The 17,376-nt window shown below is 39.3% G+C and overlaps 1 protein-coding gene across 1 annotated transcript in view; it reads left to right on the forward strand.

Annotated features, from left to right (window-relative positions):
• Positions 1-3,374: 3,374 nt before the first annotated feature.
• Positions 3,375-17,376, forward strand: part of LOC114666621 (Fc receptor-like protein 2) — a 47,424-nt gene continuing 33,422 nt past the window's right edge. Inside the window, exons 1-4 of the mRNA XM_051920038.1 lie at positions 3,375-3,530; positions 5,455-5,487; positions 12,073-12,357; positions 17,081-17,097. Of these exons, the coding sequence (XP_051775998.1) occupies positions 3,500-3,530; positions 5,455-5,487; positions 12,073-12,357; positions 17,081-17,097 (366 nt within the window). The 5' untranslated portion in view covers positions 3,375-3,499. The remainder of the gene's footprint in view (positions 3,531-5,454; positions 5,488-12,072; positions 12,358-17,080; positions 17,098-17,376) is intronic.

Here is a 17,376-nt window from a genome sequence, read left to right on the forward strand (position 1 = left end):
ATGTTTTTAAAACTTGCTACTTACCCCCATGTAGCGTGTAGTGGTAGCCAAGAAAATTTTTTAATGTTATTTTTTTCACAAAGAAAAGAAATAACAAAGATTCCAATAGAATGGGACCCAACAGTTACCAATTCTGGACAACAGTAAACAAATGGCAAACAAGAAAAAAAATTCTCATGTAACTCGTGCTGCATAATTCAAATGTCAGTTACCCAGTTGTATGCCCAAAACGTGCAAAACATGCAAATTTAGGTCAAATGTTATTAATAGTTACTTCTGGAACGCTCAGCTTACAACGTAAACAGGAAAAGCACATTTCTATAAAGTGCTTTTAAATTGAAAGCAGGATTCTTGACCAATGAATAAGGGGGAAAGGCGGATCTTCATTAGACTGAAATGTTGAAACAGGTCAAACAATATTGTGTTGTGGAGTGTATGTCAATGAGTGGAGGTATACTGTATATAGTGCAGTGGAAGTGCTGTGTACTAAATGCAGTTTCAATGACCATGAGCAGCTGGCTTATGCCTTAAGGGGTGTTTGCTATTACTGCAGACATTAAATCTAAATCTGTGACAAGTCTCAGAGAAGAAGAATCCTTTCTTAAAACACTATTTTAAAGTTGTTGGGCAAACGTCAGCATTCTGGTAACGTGAAGAATGTATTTCTTAGACCACAGAGAACTCTAAGAAACTAGTATACCTGTATATCAAAATAGTGAGACAAACTCCACTCTTTGGCGTTCAGCACAATGTTAGTCAGTAGCATTAAACATTTCAGAATAAACTGATTGCTGGATTCTCCTTCTGGATGTATCCTGTTATCCATTTGAATGATTAAGAGCGCATATTTTTTCAGGAATAATTCATTCACATGACTGAACTCTTTTACTGAATTGTTAAAAGAATACCAGGTTATGCTTATCAGTTGATATACTTAATTTAAAGATATGTTATAATGATGAAGTTATTTCTAAAAAATAATATTAAGTCAAGACAAATAAACTGCATTGATTAATTTTGACTGCTTTATTTCTTATCTGGGGCCATGTATCAAGTAACAAATTTAAGTGCCCATTCTGCTATCCTTTCAAAAATCTTCACATCTTGACGCCACCCATAGCTATTCTTCTAAAAGGTCACAGGAGCACAGGTGGTCTGAAAGAAGTGACAGAAGAATTTAATTCCTTCCTATTTATAATCCATCCACCTCTTCCAGGTTGAAGAAACCTTCAATGAAGAAAATCAGTAAGCAAAGTTAGGCATGAAAAAAGATGATGTAGAGCAGCTTTGGGATTTTCTTTCAATTGAGATGAACTTGGGCAACATGTAGTAGAATGCCCTAAACCTCATTGAAATGAAAGTGTCTGTTTCATAAAAGCTTTGGTGGGATGGGCATTTATAGTAAGCTCTTCTTAAAGAACAAACTCTTACTACCAGCACAAATGTTGAACATGAATACACTGGCTTTTAATAAGTCTGACTCTGCAGAAACCTTTATTGGTTTGGACTTGAATAAAGAGTGTGGGATTGCGCATAAATCATTAAAGATGCGTCATCCCAACTGACTGGAAAACGGGACTTGTCATCCCTATTTGGAAAAGGAAGGGTGATCTCCTGGAATGCAGCAACTATTGGAGGATAATATTGCTCTCGGTGCCAGGTAAGGTCCTTGCTAGGGTCATCTTCAATAGGATCTGTGATCACTTGCTTACCTACCAGCGACCTGAGCAGTCTGGTCTACTATCGACTGCATCCCGGTGCGAGTGTTCTCATGGAGGGCAAACGCGAATATCGGCAGAGAATCTTTGCAGCCTTTGTCAATTTTCATAAAGCGTTCGACTCAGTTGATCGAGTTACCCTGTAGGACATCCTGAGACTTTGCAGGATCCCCTCATGGTTGCTGGATATCATGGCCGACCTGTACACTGGTACTGTGAGTGCTGTGCAGAGTAGAGGCAGAACCTCTGCGTTTTTCCCAGTTAATTCTGGGGTCCATCAGGAATGTGTTCTGCTCCTACTCTGTTCAGTGCTTGCATGGACTGGGTGTTGGGCAAGTTCATGGGGCCAAGCAGCTGTGGGGCATCTGTTGACAAAGAAAGATTCACTGATCTTCACTTTGTCAACGATCTTGTGATCTTTGCAGAGTCAATGGAGACTCTGATTGGGGATTTCAAGAAACTGAGCGAGGAGTCTGAGTGTCTGGGCTTGCGAGGGTTCTGATAAAAACCAACAGCCAAGCCTTTATTGACCTTTTAGACACAAGTGCCTTGAGCATGGGAAAGGCGCTATATAAATAAAATGTATTATTATTATTATTATTATTATTATTATTATTATTAGACACAGTCATCAGCAGTGTGTCTCTCTGCGGAGAGAGCGTTGACCTTGTCGAGAGGTTTACTTACCTCAGCAGTGATGTTCATGTCTCTGTCCTTAATAAGATGAAGTCAATAGATGGATTGGGAGAGCATGGAGGGTCATGAGGCCGCTGGTGTGTGGTGCTCCCGATATCTCTACAAAACAATGAAGGTCCAAGGCTTTAGAGTCCTGGTGCTTCCTGTCTTGCTATATGGTTGCGAGACATGGACGCTATCCAGTGACCTGAGACGAAGACTGGGCTCCTTTGGTACTGTGTCTATCTGGAAAATTCTTGGGTACCGTTGGTTTGACTTTGTGTCGAATGAGCGGTTGCTCATGGAGTCCCAAATGAAGCACATTACCTGCATTGTGAGGGAGCGTCAGTTACGCACTATGGCCATGTGGTGTGATTTCCCGAGGGTGATCCGGCTTGCAGGATCCTCATTGTTGAGGATCTGGACCAGGCCAAGGGGACACCCATGTAACACCTGGCTGCGGCACATAGAGGATATTTTCTGAAGGGTGGAACTGTACTGTGTGTCTGCCTGGGGGGTTGCCAACCAGTATCCCGAGTTGCTTTGTCGTGTGGTGGGTGCGGCAACGTGCTGTACCAGTGCATGCTCCCCAACCTGACCTGTCCTGAATAAACTCAAACCTGTACAATTTCAGGGTCAGAGTGGCCAAAGCCCACATTGATAATGTCAGGTGCAAGTCAGGACCCACTCATGAACACAATCAGATGGGACACATTTTGAATCTCCACTGAACCTAACACTCATGTCTTTGGGATGTGAAAGAAAAATCCACACATTCTCTGGGACAACATGAAAACTCCACATTGATAATGGCAAGATATGGGAATCAAACCCAGCGTTTGGACTCCCTGCAGTTTCCGAGATAATTGCTGTGTTGGCCTTAATGAAAATGCTTATATTGAGATATTTGGTGTCACAAGGGTCTTTTGGAACTGAGAAGCAAACCAAACTTCCTAATATCTTAAAGAATAAACACACAGCACAATCTACAAATTGTGACACATCTGAAGTGTGGGCTTTAACACAAAGAGCAGCCAACAAGGTGGTCATTTTATGCAAAGGAGGAAGATTCAGCTGAGGCACATTTGTTGTGCTGTGTTGCAAAGATGCAGTCAAGTCAGCTCTACTGGATTGTTTGTAAGTACAGTTGATGGTTTTAAACATTTATAATAAAAATAATCTAATCTGTGAAAATCATGGATAATGAATGAATTATCTGTGAAAAAAATGAAGAAATAATAGCCATTGAAAAAAAGCAATAAAGGTGTGCAAAAAAGTAATAAAAAATTGCTTTATTAAAAATGTATTAAAATTAAATAAAAATTAAAAAAACAAATAATAATTTTTTTTAAATAAATAATTTAATTTAATTGTTTAAATAAATAATTTAATTTTTAAATACAAATTAAAATTGTTTTATTAAAAATGTATTAAAATTGTATTAAAAATCGAATGCAAAAAAGCAATAAAGGTGTGCAGGATATCAGAGCAAATGGTCAGCAGTGAAAAAATAACAAACAGCAGCAAATTACCAGCAGAAATAAGTGCAGTAAAAAGGCTTTAGAGACTGGTGTTGATGCTGCAGGACATTAGAAATGTGAGCATAAACGTGACACACTGCTGATGATGGAGTAACATAGTGACATGAGATATTGAACACGTTTAACTCAGAAAAGAATTCACTCTCGGCAGCGTCTTTAGAATCTGTTATTGTCAAATAAGTGTGCCGGGCTCATTCTCAAATCAGATACGACAGATGAAATACATTTTCAGTATCTAAAATCATATTTATAAATATTTGGAACATGCTTGGGTTAAAAATCTGTACGTTGGGAAATATTTGTGAACATAAAATCAGTTTTGGAATGTTAAAGTCAAAGTGAGCACACATGGAATGAGTTTTAAAACGCTAAAGTTGAATATATTGCATAATGTAATACTTAAAAATATGGACTGAATTCTAAATATATAAAGTGAATTTCTAGATAGATAGATAGATAAAAATAAAGAGTTTGTCAAAATGTTTAGTCAAAGGCCTACTTTTGCATTATATTTAATACATTTATCAGATTTGTGATTATGACATCTGGAATGTTTGTACTGAAATTTTTACAATTGTGAGTTTGAACAGATGACATTCTGTGTAACTGATAATATTATGGCAATAAATTCATGTTAAACAAAGCCTTCGTTAAAGAGTAGTGTGAGGGTATAATCCATCCATCTAGTCTCTGTACTATTTTCTGAACTGGTTTATTTTATTTTTAGGCTTATGTGATATTAAATGCTATCCTGGAAGTGTAGGGGTGTGAGGCAGAGATCACTCATGGATGGAGCTGAGGTATTGCAAGACATCCATCCATCCATTTTCCAACCCACTGAATCCAAACACAGGGTCACGGGGGGTCTGCTGGAGCCAATCCCAGCCAACACAGGGCACAAGGCAGGAACCAATCCCGGGCAGGGTGCCAACCCACCGCAGGACACACACAAACACACCCACACACCAAGCACACACTAGGGCCAATTTAGAATCGCCAATCCACCTAACCTGCATGTCTTTAGACTGTGGGAGGAAACCGGAGCGCGTGCAGGAAACCCACGCAGACACGGGGAGAACATGCAAACTCCACACAGGGAGGACCCGGGAAGTGAACCCGAGTCGATATTGCAAGACACACTCCTTAATTTTAGGTTTTTATTCAGTCACCAGTTCACCAGGGGCTGTAGAAGGGAAAATGTGAACATGAAAATATCCGCTTCATTTTCCACTTGTAAGAATAGCTGACGACAGTGTGAAAAATAGCAAACTTGCGTTTCAGGATATTTTCCAATAACAAGGGCCAGTATGAGAACTAAGTTAGAAATCTGCAATGTGCACAACAATGGAATCACGCTGTCAGCTTTAAGAGACCCTCTGAATTTGTTTGAACTCTGTGACTTCTGCATTTTCGATGTTTGAGTTGAAGTGGCTATCAGCATCGATATTCATGAAGGAACTGAAAACTCAAAGCTTAAAGTTGAACTCTGGATAAACTTCTGCTTTCTTGTTTATTTTCAGGGTTGACGGTGATGACTTCCTTGGCATATGCAGGTAACAAGCTTTCAAATTTTCCAGTGGAAGTAACTCCTTAAGTTTTGTGACTGTTTTCATGCTTTACAGTTAGAAGCAATCCCAGGGTTACCATTTAACCAACAGTGACACAAGTGTCTCCATATATTGGATTTAACATAATAATAATTATATATGGACAAAGATGATCCGCTGTGACAACCGCTAACGGGAGCAGCCGAGAGAAGAAGAAGAACATAATAATAATTAGAATTTGCTATTCTCTTGTGGTTGTTACTTTTTTTAATGTCATTGGCCATTTTACTTTCACAATGAAAATAAAGTTGCCAGAAGCCGGCCATTGGTTTTCCATTGGAGAATAAGATGACAGGCAGTTCTGTCCCTGTCCGCACCTTGACTCTGTGGTTCTTTTCAATGTTGACCACACTTGCAGGCTGTGCTGTCAGGGTAGGTAGGGAGAAAAGCAACACAATACAAGAAACAGCCTAATGTTGTTTTGTTATTGAATTCATAAATGGTTTTTACTCAGATCTGAACCACTTTTTTAGAAATTTTGGATTTCACCCAAACCCACAAACATTAACAAGGCCTTAAATGACCTGATCCAATGCAGGACTCTGTGACACGGATGCTCTGCCATTTATGTTTTATACTTTAAATTAATTCCAATTCTAATTGAAAAGGTGAAAAATGAGAGATGTTTACTTTAGAAAACTAAATACACAAAGGCAGTACTCAGCCCACTTCTGTTCACTCTGCTGACTCGCAGTTGAACGGCTGCTTACGGCTCCAACACCTTCATTAAGCGGATGACACAATTGTGGTGGGTTTCATCAGCAAGATGCACATGCTATTTTGACTACCACTCTCACCCAACATTGGAAAATTACAACAAACAAATAACAAGATATAAATCTAATTTGATGCATGCATTCTACCATAACTTAACATTTCCATGAGTTACACATTCTAACAATCACAAAAAAAAAAATATTTCAGAGATTTTACTTACTTCAGTGCTGAAATATCCAGTCCAATGAAACAAGGAGATGTGCTTCTAGGAACGTTCACAGGTTGTATGAGTTCATGGCTTTATGGCCAGACCTATATAAACATCCACCATCCAATGACATTGCAGGGCTAAACAATAGGGCCCATTGACTATGCAAATGTGGTCTTTCAAAAAAAAAAGAAAAAAATTAAATGTGTTTTTGGGAGAGACAGTTAAATGTGATGTTGTAATTTTGTGACACCGGGACTTACAGGGTTAGGATTAGAGTCTTTATTTGAGACACGTGATTTCAGCTTCTCCTCTGACGACGGTATGTCATGTGACACCACTTAACATCCAAACCTGCCTTTTTTGTTTTATTTTTTTTTTGTTTTGAATACTGTACTCACTTGTCTGAGTTTCACTGTCATCTCTCTAAACTTTTTGAATCCATCCTTCCAACTACAAAAGCACATGAATCCAATTTTGGTGAAAAACATGATCCAAGGTTTACAACAGCACATGAGTGTGCAAGCGAAATACAACTCTGGAGAGACCACCATTTCATCACACATACACACTAGGGTGGGGTCATTTGAAACTTTAAAGGACCATCCTGCAAAGTTTGCTTTCTTTTTTTAATTTAAGGAAAATAACATTCCGTACAATCTATTCAGACAATGAAAAGAAAATAAAGCACGTCAGAAAGTTAAAAAAGAAAGCAAGAACAAAAGGAGACAAAACCTAAGAAAACAGAATTGAAGCCAGGAGCGCCAACAGCAGGAGCAAAAATCTTTAGTTAAAAGAAAAATGTCCTTTCCGCTGATATAAATCTTATTCTAAAATTTTATTGATTAGATCTTGTAATGTATTAGAAAAGTTTTGAACAAATCCTTTAAGGAAGAATTTTCCTACTCCTCTTTAATAAAATCCCTTTGTGCGTCCAGGTGTCCGTGTGTGGGTATCTTCTGGTGAAGTGCGCATGCGCGGGGCACGGTGCGATGTGCGATGTTACTGTCAGAGAAAGTTAGAGGCGTTTTACGGAAATACAAACCAGTATTACTGCGAGAGGAAATTAAAGGTACACAATACAGTGACGCATATTACAGCCACATACAAGCCAGTATTACTGTCAGAGGAGATTAAAGGCATATTACCGACGCGCACGCCTGTATTACCGCCAGAGAAAATTAAAAGTATATTACGGACGTACAAGCCAGCGGACGTACAAGACAGTATTACTGTCACAGAAAATTAAAGACACACAATACACGGCGGCAGCCCACGAAGAACAGTCAGCTCAGCAAGTAAACAACAAAAGAAAGGCTGAAAGAAAGAAAAATGCGACCAACAAAAAGAATGAGGTCAAAGTCCCTTGCCATTTAATATAGACTGTTCCTACTAATGTTTATGCACTACTGTTCTAGCGCCCGTTATTGTAACGGGCTAAATGACTAGTCTCTATATAAAATCCATCTGTCTGTCTATCTGTATGTCTATCCACTTTTCACAAGAGAAATACTTAACAGATTTAGGTCGGGTTTTTCATCGATGATTTCCTGGAACATTCCAGATGATTTTGCCACTTCTCTCATTGTGCTAAGTATCATAATACACTTGCATTACCGATTTATTTGTGTGAATCTGAAAGAGACGCAGCTGGCTGACGGGAGGTGGGTGTTGCCCTCCTCACTCACACGTCAGCCTCGGGGCATATCTTATATCTGCTTAGCTCGCGAATGACAGAACTACGTAATGGATTTAGATCGGGTTTTTTTGTAGAATTTGCTACAACATTCCGTTTGATTTTCCAACCTATCTCATCGCGCTAAGTATCATAATACGCTTGCAGTACCGATTTATTTGTGTGAATCTGAGAGATGCAGCTGGCCGAGGTGAGGTGGGTCGGGCCTTCCTCACTTATAAGCCAGCCTCGGGGCATATCTTATATCTGCTTATCTAGTGAATGACAGAACTACTTAATGGATTTAGATCAGGTTTATTTGTAGAATTTGCTTGAACATTCTGGTTCATTTTATGACTTCTCTCATCTCACTAAGAATCATAGTTCGCTTGCAGGAGTGATATATTTGTGCCGAGACAGATGCTGTGGACCGAGGGGAGGGGAAAGCGTGGCGTCAGGAGTGGAGAGTCGGTCTGCCTCTGTGCTTTGGAGTGTACTTTGTCTCCGCTTAGCTAGCAATACCTTTTTGTTTATTGATTTTTAAAGTTTGTCCTGTTGCATTACTTCGCGGACACAGCGTGGAACGGCTAGTTTTAAATAATATAGACATCGGTTACCCACTGAGTTATAAAAGGTGGGTCTGGATTCTTCCAGTCAATGTGCTGGTAGTGCGGTATCAACAATTACAATCAATTTCTCCTTCTCCACTTTAGATAGATAGATAGATAGATAGATAGATAGATAGATAGATAGATAGATAGATAGATAGATAGATAGATAGATAGATAGATATCCACTCCACTTTAAGCCCATCTGGGAGCCCACCACACACAGCTCTCAATGAGTTTGGAGTGATTGTGACCCCAAGGCTGTCTGATAAACATTCAATGAGTTTTGTCCAAAATGATGTTCATTTGGTGCACTTCCAAAACATGTGGCCTGGTGAGGTTGCAAATCAATTACAACATTCGCATGGTTGGATCATAACATGGATAGATTTTGGACAATTTTAAATGAGATAAGTGTGATCAAAGGTGGAATGATTCAATGCGTTGCACATATGGAGCTAGAGTGTATTCTGTACATGGCTGCCTTCTACTCCTTTTTAGAGATATTAATTAAAAGATCCTTTCCCTACCTTTCTCTGGGATCTTTGAAAGGAAAGACTGTGAGATGTTTTATATATTGATGAGATGCTGTCTGAGTCTTCAAGACTGATCGGTATTTCTTCTGCAATAGAAATGGGTGGAAGGTGTGGAAAATTGGGTAGGTTTTTTTTAGCAAAAGAAAGATGGTAAAACTCCATCTGTACACAATGTTTTAATCCTGGCTATTTTTCAAAGATTAAGCACTGTGTACGTTTGTGAGTGTTGATAAAGGTGATTATCATGTAGAGAAGCAACAGATAAAACAGGCTTCTGGAGTACAGCAACTCACTTCTGACAGGAGTACCCAAATGTGATAGATAGATAGATAGATAGATAGATAGATAGATAGATAGATAGATAGATAGATAGATAGATAGATAGATAGATAGATAGATACTTTATTAATTTATTAATCTCAAGGGGAAATTCACATACTCCAGCAGCAGCATACTGATAAAGAACAATATTAAATTAAAGAGTCATAACAATGCAGGTAAAACAGACAATAACTTTGTATAATGTTAACGTTTACCCCCCCAGGTGGAATTGAAGAGTCACATAGTGTGGGGGATGAACAATGTCCTCAGTCTGTCAGTGGTACTATCAAGCCGCTGCAGATGGTCCAGAATGCACAGGCCCATCTTGTACTTAACCAGCCCAGACGGGCACATGTCATTCTTCTCTTCAGGTCACTACATTGGCTCCCTGCAGCAGCACTCATTAAGTTCAAATCTCTGATGTTTGCCTACAGAGTAGTCAGTGGGACAGCACCTGCATATTTGGAGACATTGGTGAGATGCTATGGTCTTTCTCACTCCCTCAGGTCTGCCAGTGAACAGCTTCTGGTGATGCCACCTCTGTGTGGTATCCAGTGTCAATGCAGACGCTTTTCCTGTGTAGTTCCTAGTTGGTGGAACGAGCTGCCCACCTCCATTCGTTCTGCTGACTCCCTCAATGTATTTAAGATGCGATTGAACACTCATCTGTTCTGTGAATATCTGTCTAATTGATTGAAAAAATAGAAAACAAAACGTTGCTCTGTGATCTTTTACATGGATGGTTGATTTGTTGTTACATTATGTTTAACCAGCAAGCCCGCGATTCTCAAAAGAATTGCAAATCCAAGAATGGCAATCACTTTCTGTTCCCTCTGATACTTAGAGGGATGAAATATCATGGATGGTGGGTGTGTCCTGGGACAGTTCATTTAATTAAATAAACATATTTGTACTAAAGCAGTTTCTTTTTGGAGCTGTGACTCAGTTGTAGGCGCCTTCGTTTATTGTTCTTAGCCATGCAGTCCCATGTTTGTTTTTCTATGGCTGTGTCGTCAGCGAGAAGTCGTTTGCTGACGGCGGCGGATTCGCATGCTGAAGTGGCCATGGCGGCGGATCCGGGCATGGAGGGCCACATCACTAAACGAATGTGGTATATGCGGTGGTGTGGGTGGTCGTGCTCGGGCGGCTTTACAACCTGGCGTGCACGCTTTACCTCAGGTTTAGTGTACAGGTTGTAGCCATGGTAAAGTTTTCATTTAATTAAATAAACATATTTGTACTAAAGTGGTTTCTTTGTGTGGGAACCCTCATTCATTCTTTTTATTCATACAAGCTCGTTTACCGGTCGTAGCCATACGGGCTTGTGTTTGTATTTAGTTGAGCTCTATAATGTATTACTGTAATACTGTAATGTGATTCAAATATGCTGTGTAGTCTGGACGTCTGGGGATTCCGTACTGTAATACTGTAATGTGATTCACATATGCGCTGAATCATTTCGTTTTTGTTTTCTCCGTGGCCGTGTCGTTAGCTATGGGCTCGGATTTGTATTTCCGTTAGTTGAGCTGTTTCGTTTTTGAGCCGTGACTCCTTTGCCTGGGAGGTGTTTCGTGCGCTTCATTTGTCTAGCGGGTGTGTTTTCTGTGGCTGTGTTGTTAGCTATGGGTGGGCTCGTTGCAGTGCGGCAGTGCGCGTGCGCTTCGATGCGCCCTGCGTCCATAACCTTCGGTTAATAATATGGATTGCTTTATTGATTGTTAATCTATTGTTGTACATTTATTAGTTATAACATCATTTTACTTGTAGCAATCAACTTTTGTTACCTGTCTTATTACATTTGATGAACAAACAGGCCCTAACCCAATGTTACTCAATTACTGTATGTTTACCTCTTGTGTAAGTCGTGTGTAAGTGTGTTCTGCATTGGTTCCATATGCTCAGTGACTGATGGACAATTTGATTATAAAAATCAAACTTTGATCCTTGGGTGGTCAGCAGGGTCTCTCACATTAATGTTTAGTTTCTCTGTCCAATTCTGCTACTTCTCCCCGTAAGAAAAGCATCCATCAAGTCTTAAAAAGATGCAAAATAAATATCCATGTTAAAAAAATTAAGAAGACAGATTGCCAATATACTGATTTGTATGTTTTTATTATTTTTATCCAAAGTTTAAGATTTTATTGTGTGTAAATTCTCAACACTGAAAAACTCCTGTGAGGTGTTTATGAATTACAAATAACAGAAAAATGACGTCAAGCACAAATGAAACTGGAATATTGAGGGAAGCAAATTTTTACATGCAGGCCTTCTCCGTTTGTTCTTCTGAGAAGTGTTTAAAAAAATCTTATGACTGGACATGTTGGGAATGAAATCCCAAATATAGTGATTTAACCTCAAACCATTTAACTGTAAACTCAATTAATTAAGAGATTTTAGATGAAAGGTTGCATTGGCTCTGTCAGCTTTCTGTCACTTTTGTGAATGACATCTTTTTTTTTTAAACAGATCATCCAAAGGTGACACTAACAATGAAGAATCAGAAGGACGTAGTTTACGAGGGTGAGAATGTGACTCTGGAGTGTAGCATTGAGAGTGACATGCCTAACTGGAAATATCGCTGGTATAAAAGTCATTTAGACACATGGATGGAAATGTGTGTCATCACTAAAGACACTTACACACTTGAGAGGATGTCCTCACTTGACAGTGGAGAGTACTGGTGTGCAGCTGTCAGAGATGATCATCCTTACTACATAGAGTTGAGCAATAATGTGACACTGACTGTTCAAGGTGAGTATGTGTGTGTGTGTGTGTGTGTGTGTGTGTGTGTGTGTGTGTGTAATGACATGAGGGTCAGCAATTACCAGCAGTGTGGACGAAGACTTCAGACAAGACAGCAGGTTTGGTCATATAGCAGCTTTATTTTCTCATCGTCACAGTGAGCAGAGTTTCAAAAAAGCAGGCAATCAATATTACTTGACAGCCTCAGGGCTCTTCTGAACCCCGTCTGTTGGGTGGGGCAAAGTTTTTATACCCCTTGAATGCGTGATTTAATATCATTATTAAATGAAACCGTCGACACTTTATTATACACAATCCTTGAGCCCCTTCAACGCCCCCTGTGCAACTTAATTTCTTGGCCCCTTTGTTATGGCGTTCAGATGTAAACTAAGGGAAAACGTGATAAGGCAGTCTCATGTGTGGAATGCGTCTCATGTGTGGAATGCTTAGACCTTGAGTCCTTTGGACAAATATTTTTCTGTTTGCTCAGCAAAGCATGTTTTTAAAGCTTACTTCTGCTTGACTTCTTAGATAAGGATTAGGACAAGGGAACGAAGAGAACATTCATCTTTCACAGCGGTTACTTACCTGTCCAGCGCTCACAGGAAAGATGGAGGCTCTGTCTCCATGTGGTTGCTTGGTGGTTCTGGAGGAGTGAAGTGTAACTTCAACAGGTGATGTTTTCCTCTTTGAAATTAGAGTTTTCTGTATGGAAGTAAACTAAAGCTATGTAAGATCACCTCCCCAGGCCAAGAGTGCTGAAGACAACAGTTGCCGTCGTCTCCATTGTTTACAGTTTGCCTATTTACTCCTTTAACTCTTTTTTGGATAAAATGTTACCTTTGAAGGCATCTTTGCGACACTTAAAACTTTGATTTTTGTTTTTACAATGGGACTGTCATGTTGTGCTTTAGTGTCATTCTCGAGATCTGTAGCACCTCTTACTTAAGGCAAGGGTCGTTCATCAAATCTTGAAAAGATGATAAACATTCATCTGAAGTTTTTGAAGAGGCAGCATGCTGATGTATTGATTTTTGTGTTTTTATTCTTATTAACTAATCTGTAAGGTTTGATTGTGAGTAAAGATTTGAACAATCTGCACATGAAACTTTACTTAAATTACTACATCTTCCATTTTTGAGAAGATGGACTTAAAGAGAGGACACTAAGTGCGACTGTCTGTGTTTGTTTTGTCAATGCTTTTTGTAAATTTCATTCAGTGTTGAAATGACATCATTTATACCTGTGCTGATTTTCACTGGTTTTCTGTATTCACCAATGGGATACTTTCTCATACATCTGGTCCCACTGCAGCAGGACACTAGGACAGTGGTTCATTTAGTAGACTTGCAGCACAACATTGGGGGTCATGCAAACAGGAAGTGGGAGGTGTGGAGAGTGGACACAGAGTCGGGACTTTCATCCATTTTTGAAAACAGGGTCTTTGGCCACTTTTACAGGGTTTGATTCTTTCATATGTCCACTTACTATGCAATAAAATGGATGTACTTCACTTAGTCATCAGGTGATTGCCCTCTGTCCATGATGAGTCTATCAGTCTCCCTAGTTTTAGGTCGTTCAGAGCTTATTGATGCCATGACCATTGCAGAGTGTGCATTCGTATAAACAATTTGTGGTGCAGCAAAGTCATAATGTAGAGAAGAACCTGCTCACATCATCTAGAATTTCTGATAACCATTTTATGGGTACAATTGCATCCATTATTCTGATTAGAGTTTATTTTGCCTGTCAAGGAAATTCTATGATGGCAATGTAGATTTTATCAGATCAGTTATTTCTTTCTAAAAATAAATCCCCAGATTTCTGATATTATCTTAGGTGACTTTAATTATTTCACACTGGTATCTGAACTCCCAAATACAAAGAGCTGGTGAGATGTTCTACTGAGCCACAGGACTATTCCAGATGCTTGCCTATTCCACAGACCTCCTGGGCGACACGGACCATAAAATTCCTTGTGATTTCTTAGTACTAGGGTGTTATACCGTGTTAGCCATTATGAATGTAGTGAAAAGCCAAGCAAAATGACACCTTTTATTGGCTAACTAAAATGATTACAGTATGCAAGCTTTTGAGGCAATTCAGGCCCCTTCTTCAGGCAAGATGTAATTACATCACCTCAGTTGCCTCGAAAGCTTGTGATTTCTTACAAACAGAAATTAAAATCATGTGAAGCATGAATAAAAAACAGCTTGCAAGTGAATGAGTAAGGATATGCAAAGACAAGGAGATGGCCTGGGTCCTCATGTATAAACGATGCATACGCACAAAAGTGTTGAGTATGCCTGTTTCCACACTCAAATCGCGATGTATAAAACCTAAACTTGGCGTAAAACCATGCACATTTTCACGCTAGCTCAAACCCTGGCGTACGCAAGTTCTCTGCTCGGTTTTGCAAACTGGCGGGACCCAGCGTCAAAACAGTGCTTTTGTTCCTGTGTGGTTTCCCTTTCTTTTTTAGATCCACATCTATGATGCGGTTTTATCATATACACTGAAATTAACCGCATATTGTTTATTAGTTTACGGTATCTCATTGTAATTAACCTGTAACAATATAATAGTCCATGGAATGGCCAAACTATTCCAAATACCATAGCTGCTTCACCGTTGTTACTCTCACTTCACCTTCTTCTTCTTCTTTCAGCTGCTCCCGTTAGGGGCTGCCACAATGGATCATCTTTTTCCATATTACTCTCACTGCACCACTCGGTGTATTTATATCACTGTATCTGAGTGTGGAATCACAGCTCTACAGTAGCTGATCGGAAAGAGAATTATCAGGATACAGCATCAAGCACACGCTGTCTCAGCCATGCTGTCTATTTGAACTGCTCCCATACAGCAAACGCTTCAGAGCCTTTCTTGTACTGACCTTGCGGTTCAGAAACGGTTTCATCTCAAGAACTATAAATGCAATCAATCAGTCCATCAAGTTCTCCTTGTAGAACTGTTTGTACTTATAAGTACAATTACCTCACTGTAAACCTGCGATGCAGTTATAATATTGCACAACCTGTGCCACTTTAGCACGTATTTACATATGATGATGATATCATTTTAAGATGAAATGCAGCAAAATATGTTTATTACATTATACAGATAAAATGTTAGCATCATTTAAATAATCTATATTGTTAATAATTAAACATGAGAGGACAGGGTGTCTCAGCACTAGCAAGGATCTGGCACCCCGCTCAGGGATTGTTCCTGCCTCGCGCTATATTCTTGCTGGGGCTGGCACATCACTGGAAGGATAGATGGATAGAATAATTAAACATGTACTACAAAGATATTTCAATGTTCCTTAAACGTTTTGAAGAAACGGAGTGCTAAGCTTACAGATGGCTTAACGTCTACTACTAAGCTGATTGTGTGGCGATTGGGTACTTGAAAAAAGAAAAGGAAAGACAAGAATTGGGGTTTAGTATGTTTGAAAGAGACAGTACTGCTGCAATAAATTATTTCATCGAAGGTCGCACATGGCGCAGCAAGCATCTTGCGTAAGGCAGGATCATTCTCTGGATGGGGCGCCAGTTCGTCACTATCACTGCACCACCGTGTTCCCATGTTTAATACATGCTTTAATTCCTATCATCATGAGAATGATATCAAGTATATATCTCAGTATTTAAATTAATCATAGAGCTGTAATATCACAAATGTAATAGATTCTGTGTCCTGTCGGAGGAAGAGAAAGCCCGTTTAAGATGCACATATTGATTCACACACATAGCGCACATAAAAGAGCACATACAAAACAAAGCATTTAGCGTGCTACTTTAGTTACGATGGTATTTGACAAACTAATGAAACGATTTTAAGGTGAAGTTTATGATGTTCTACTTTAATGACAAAATAAACTACGTGATTAAAATGGAAATTTTGAGATTAAATTTGACATTTCGAGCTTTTTTCTCACTGTGACCCTATTTTTTATCTTTTCTCCGTATCCTAATAAGCTTTCATATGACACTCAGACGGTGGGCTACGACTTGCCTTTTCACGGCGACTTTGACTTTGTGAACTTGAGCTTTCGAGTTTCTCTGACACGCTATGTCACTCGATCAACTTCTTTTTGTTGTTTATATCATTGTTTAAACCAACAAATAGTACGTTTTTCCTTGCCTCCACTTCGTATTCGCTGAAATTCTTCTATTTTCCCCTGTGCTTTTGCCATTGCCTTTTCACAGAACGCTGAGCTTAGGGTCTATTTATATCAATTTGCATATTCAAAGAAGTGTAATTGTGGAAGAAGTTGGGGAGTGGCAGCAGGGATTTATGTAGCGGAAGAACGTGGAAGTTGGCGAACACACAGATTTATGCATCTGGATTTTTTTGTGCGTACGAACATTTCCGCTTTTGTCCGTACGCCATGTTTTAGTGTGAATTCTACGCACGGCGTTATGCATGAGGCCCCTGAACTTTTAATCATGACAGCAGTACAATGCAAGTCCTGTATGATGTTGGTCTCTTTGGAAGATGACTTTGATGTAAGCATAGTCGACTGTGATGAAATAAAACTACTGATGTTCTTCTACTGAGAACTCTTAAAACAAACTCCCCTTGCAATCTGAACTGTTAAGAATGAAAATATAAAAGGAAGGAATTAAATTTTAAAAAGAAACCCACTTCATTTGCAAGTTTTAAAGCAGGAGCTCTGATTGTCTATTAATTCTCTGTTTAAAATTGCATTTCTTTTTCCATACAGGCAATCCAAAGACGACACTGAAAATGAGGAAACCAGTGTACATCGGAGATGCAGTGATCCTGAATTGCAGCACTGACAGTGACTTTACTGGCTGGACATACACCTGGTACAAACTAAACTTGACAAGAGGGAGAGATTTACTTAATGGCACTACTGGAGAAACTTACACAGTCCAGTCTGTGACTCAGTCTGATACTGGAGTGTACTGGTGTAGTGGTAAAAGACATTTGCATCCTTATTTCTCCAAGCCCAGCCATGCTGTTACACTAAGTTTTCAAGGTAAGTGTGCGACCACA

The sequence above is a fragment of the Erpetoichthys calabaricus genome, chromosome 16, assembly GCF_900747795.2.
Source record: "Erpetoichthys calabaricus chromosome 16, fErpCal1.3, whole genome shotgun sequence".
In the NCBI taxonomy this organism is placed as follows: Eukaryota; Metazoa; Chordata; class Cladistia; order Polypteriformes; family Polypteridae; genus Erpetoichthys; species Erpetoichthys calabaricus.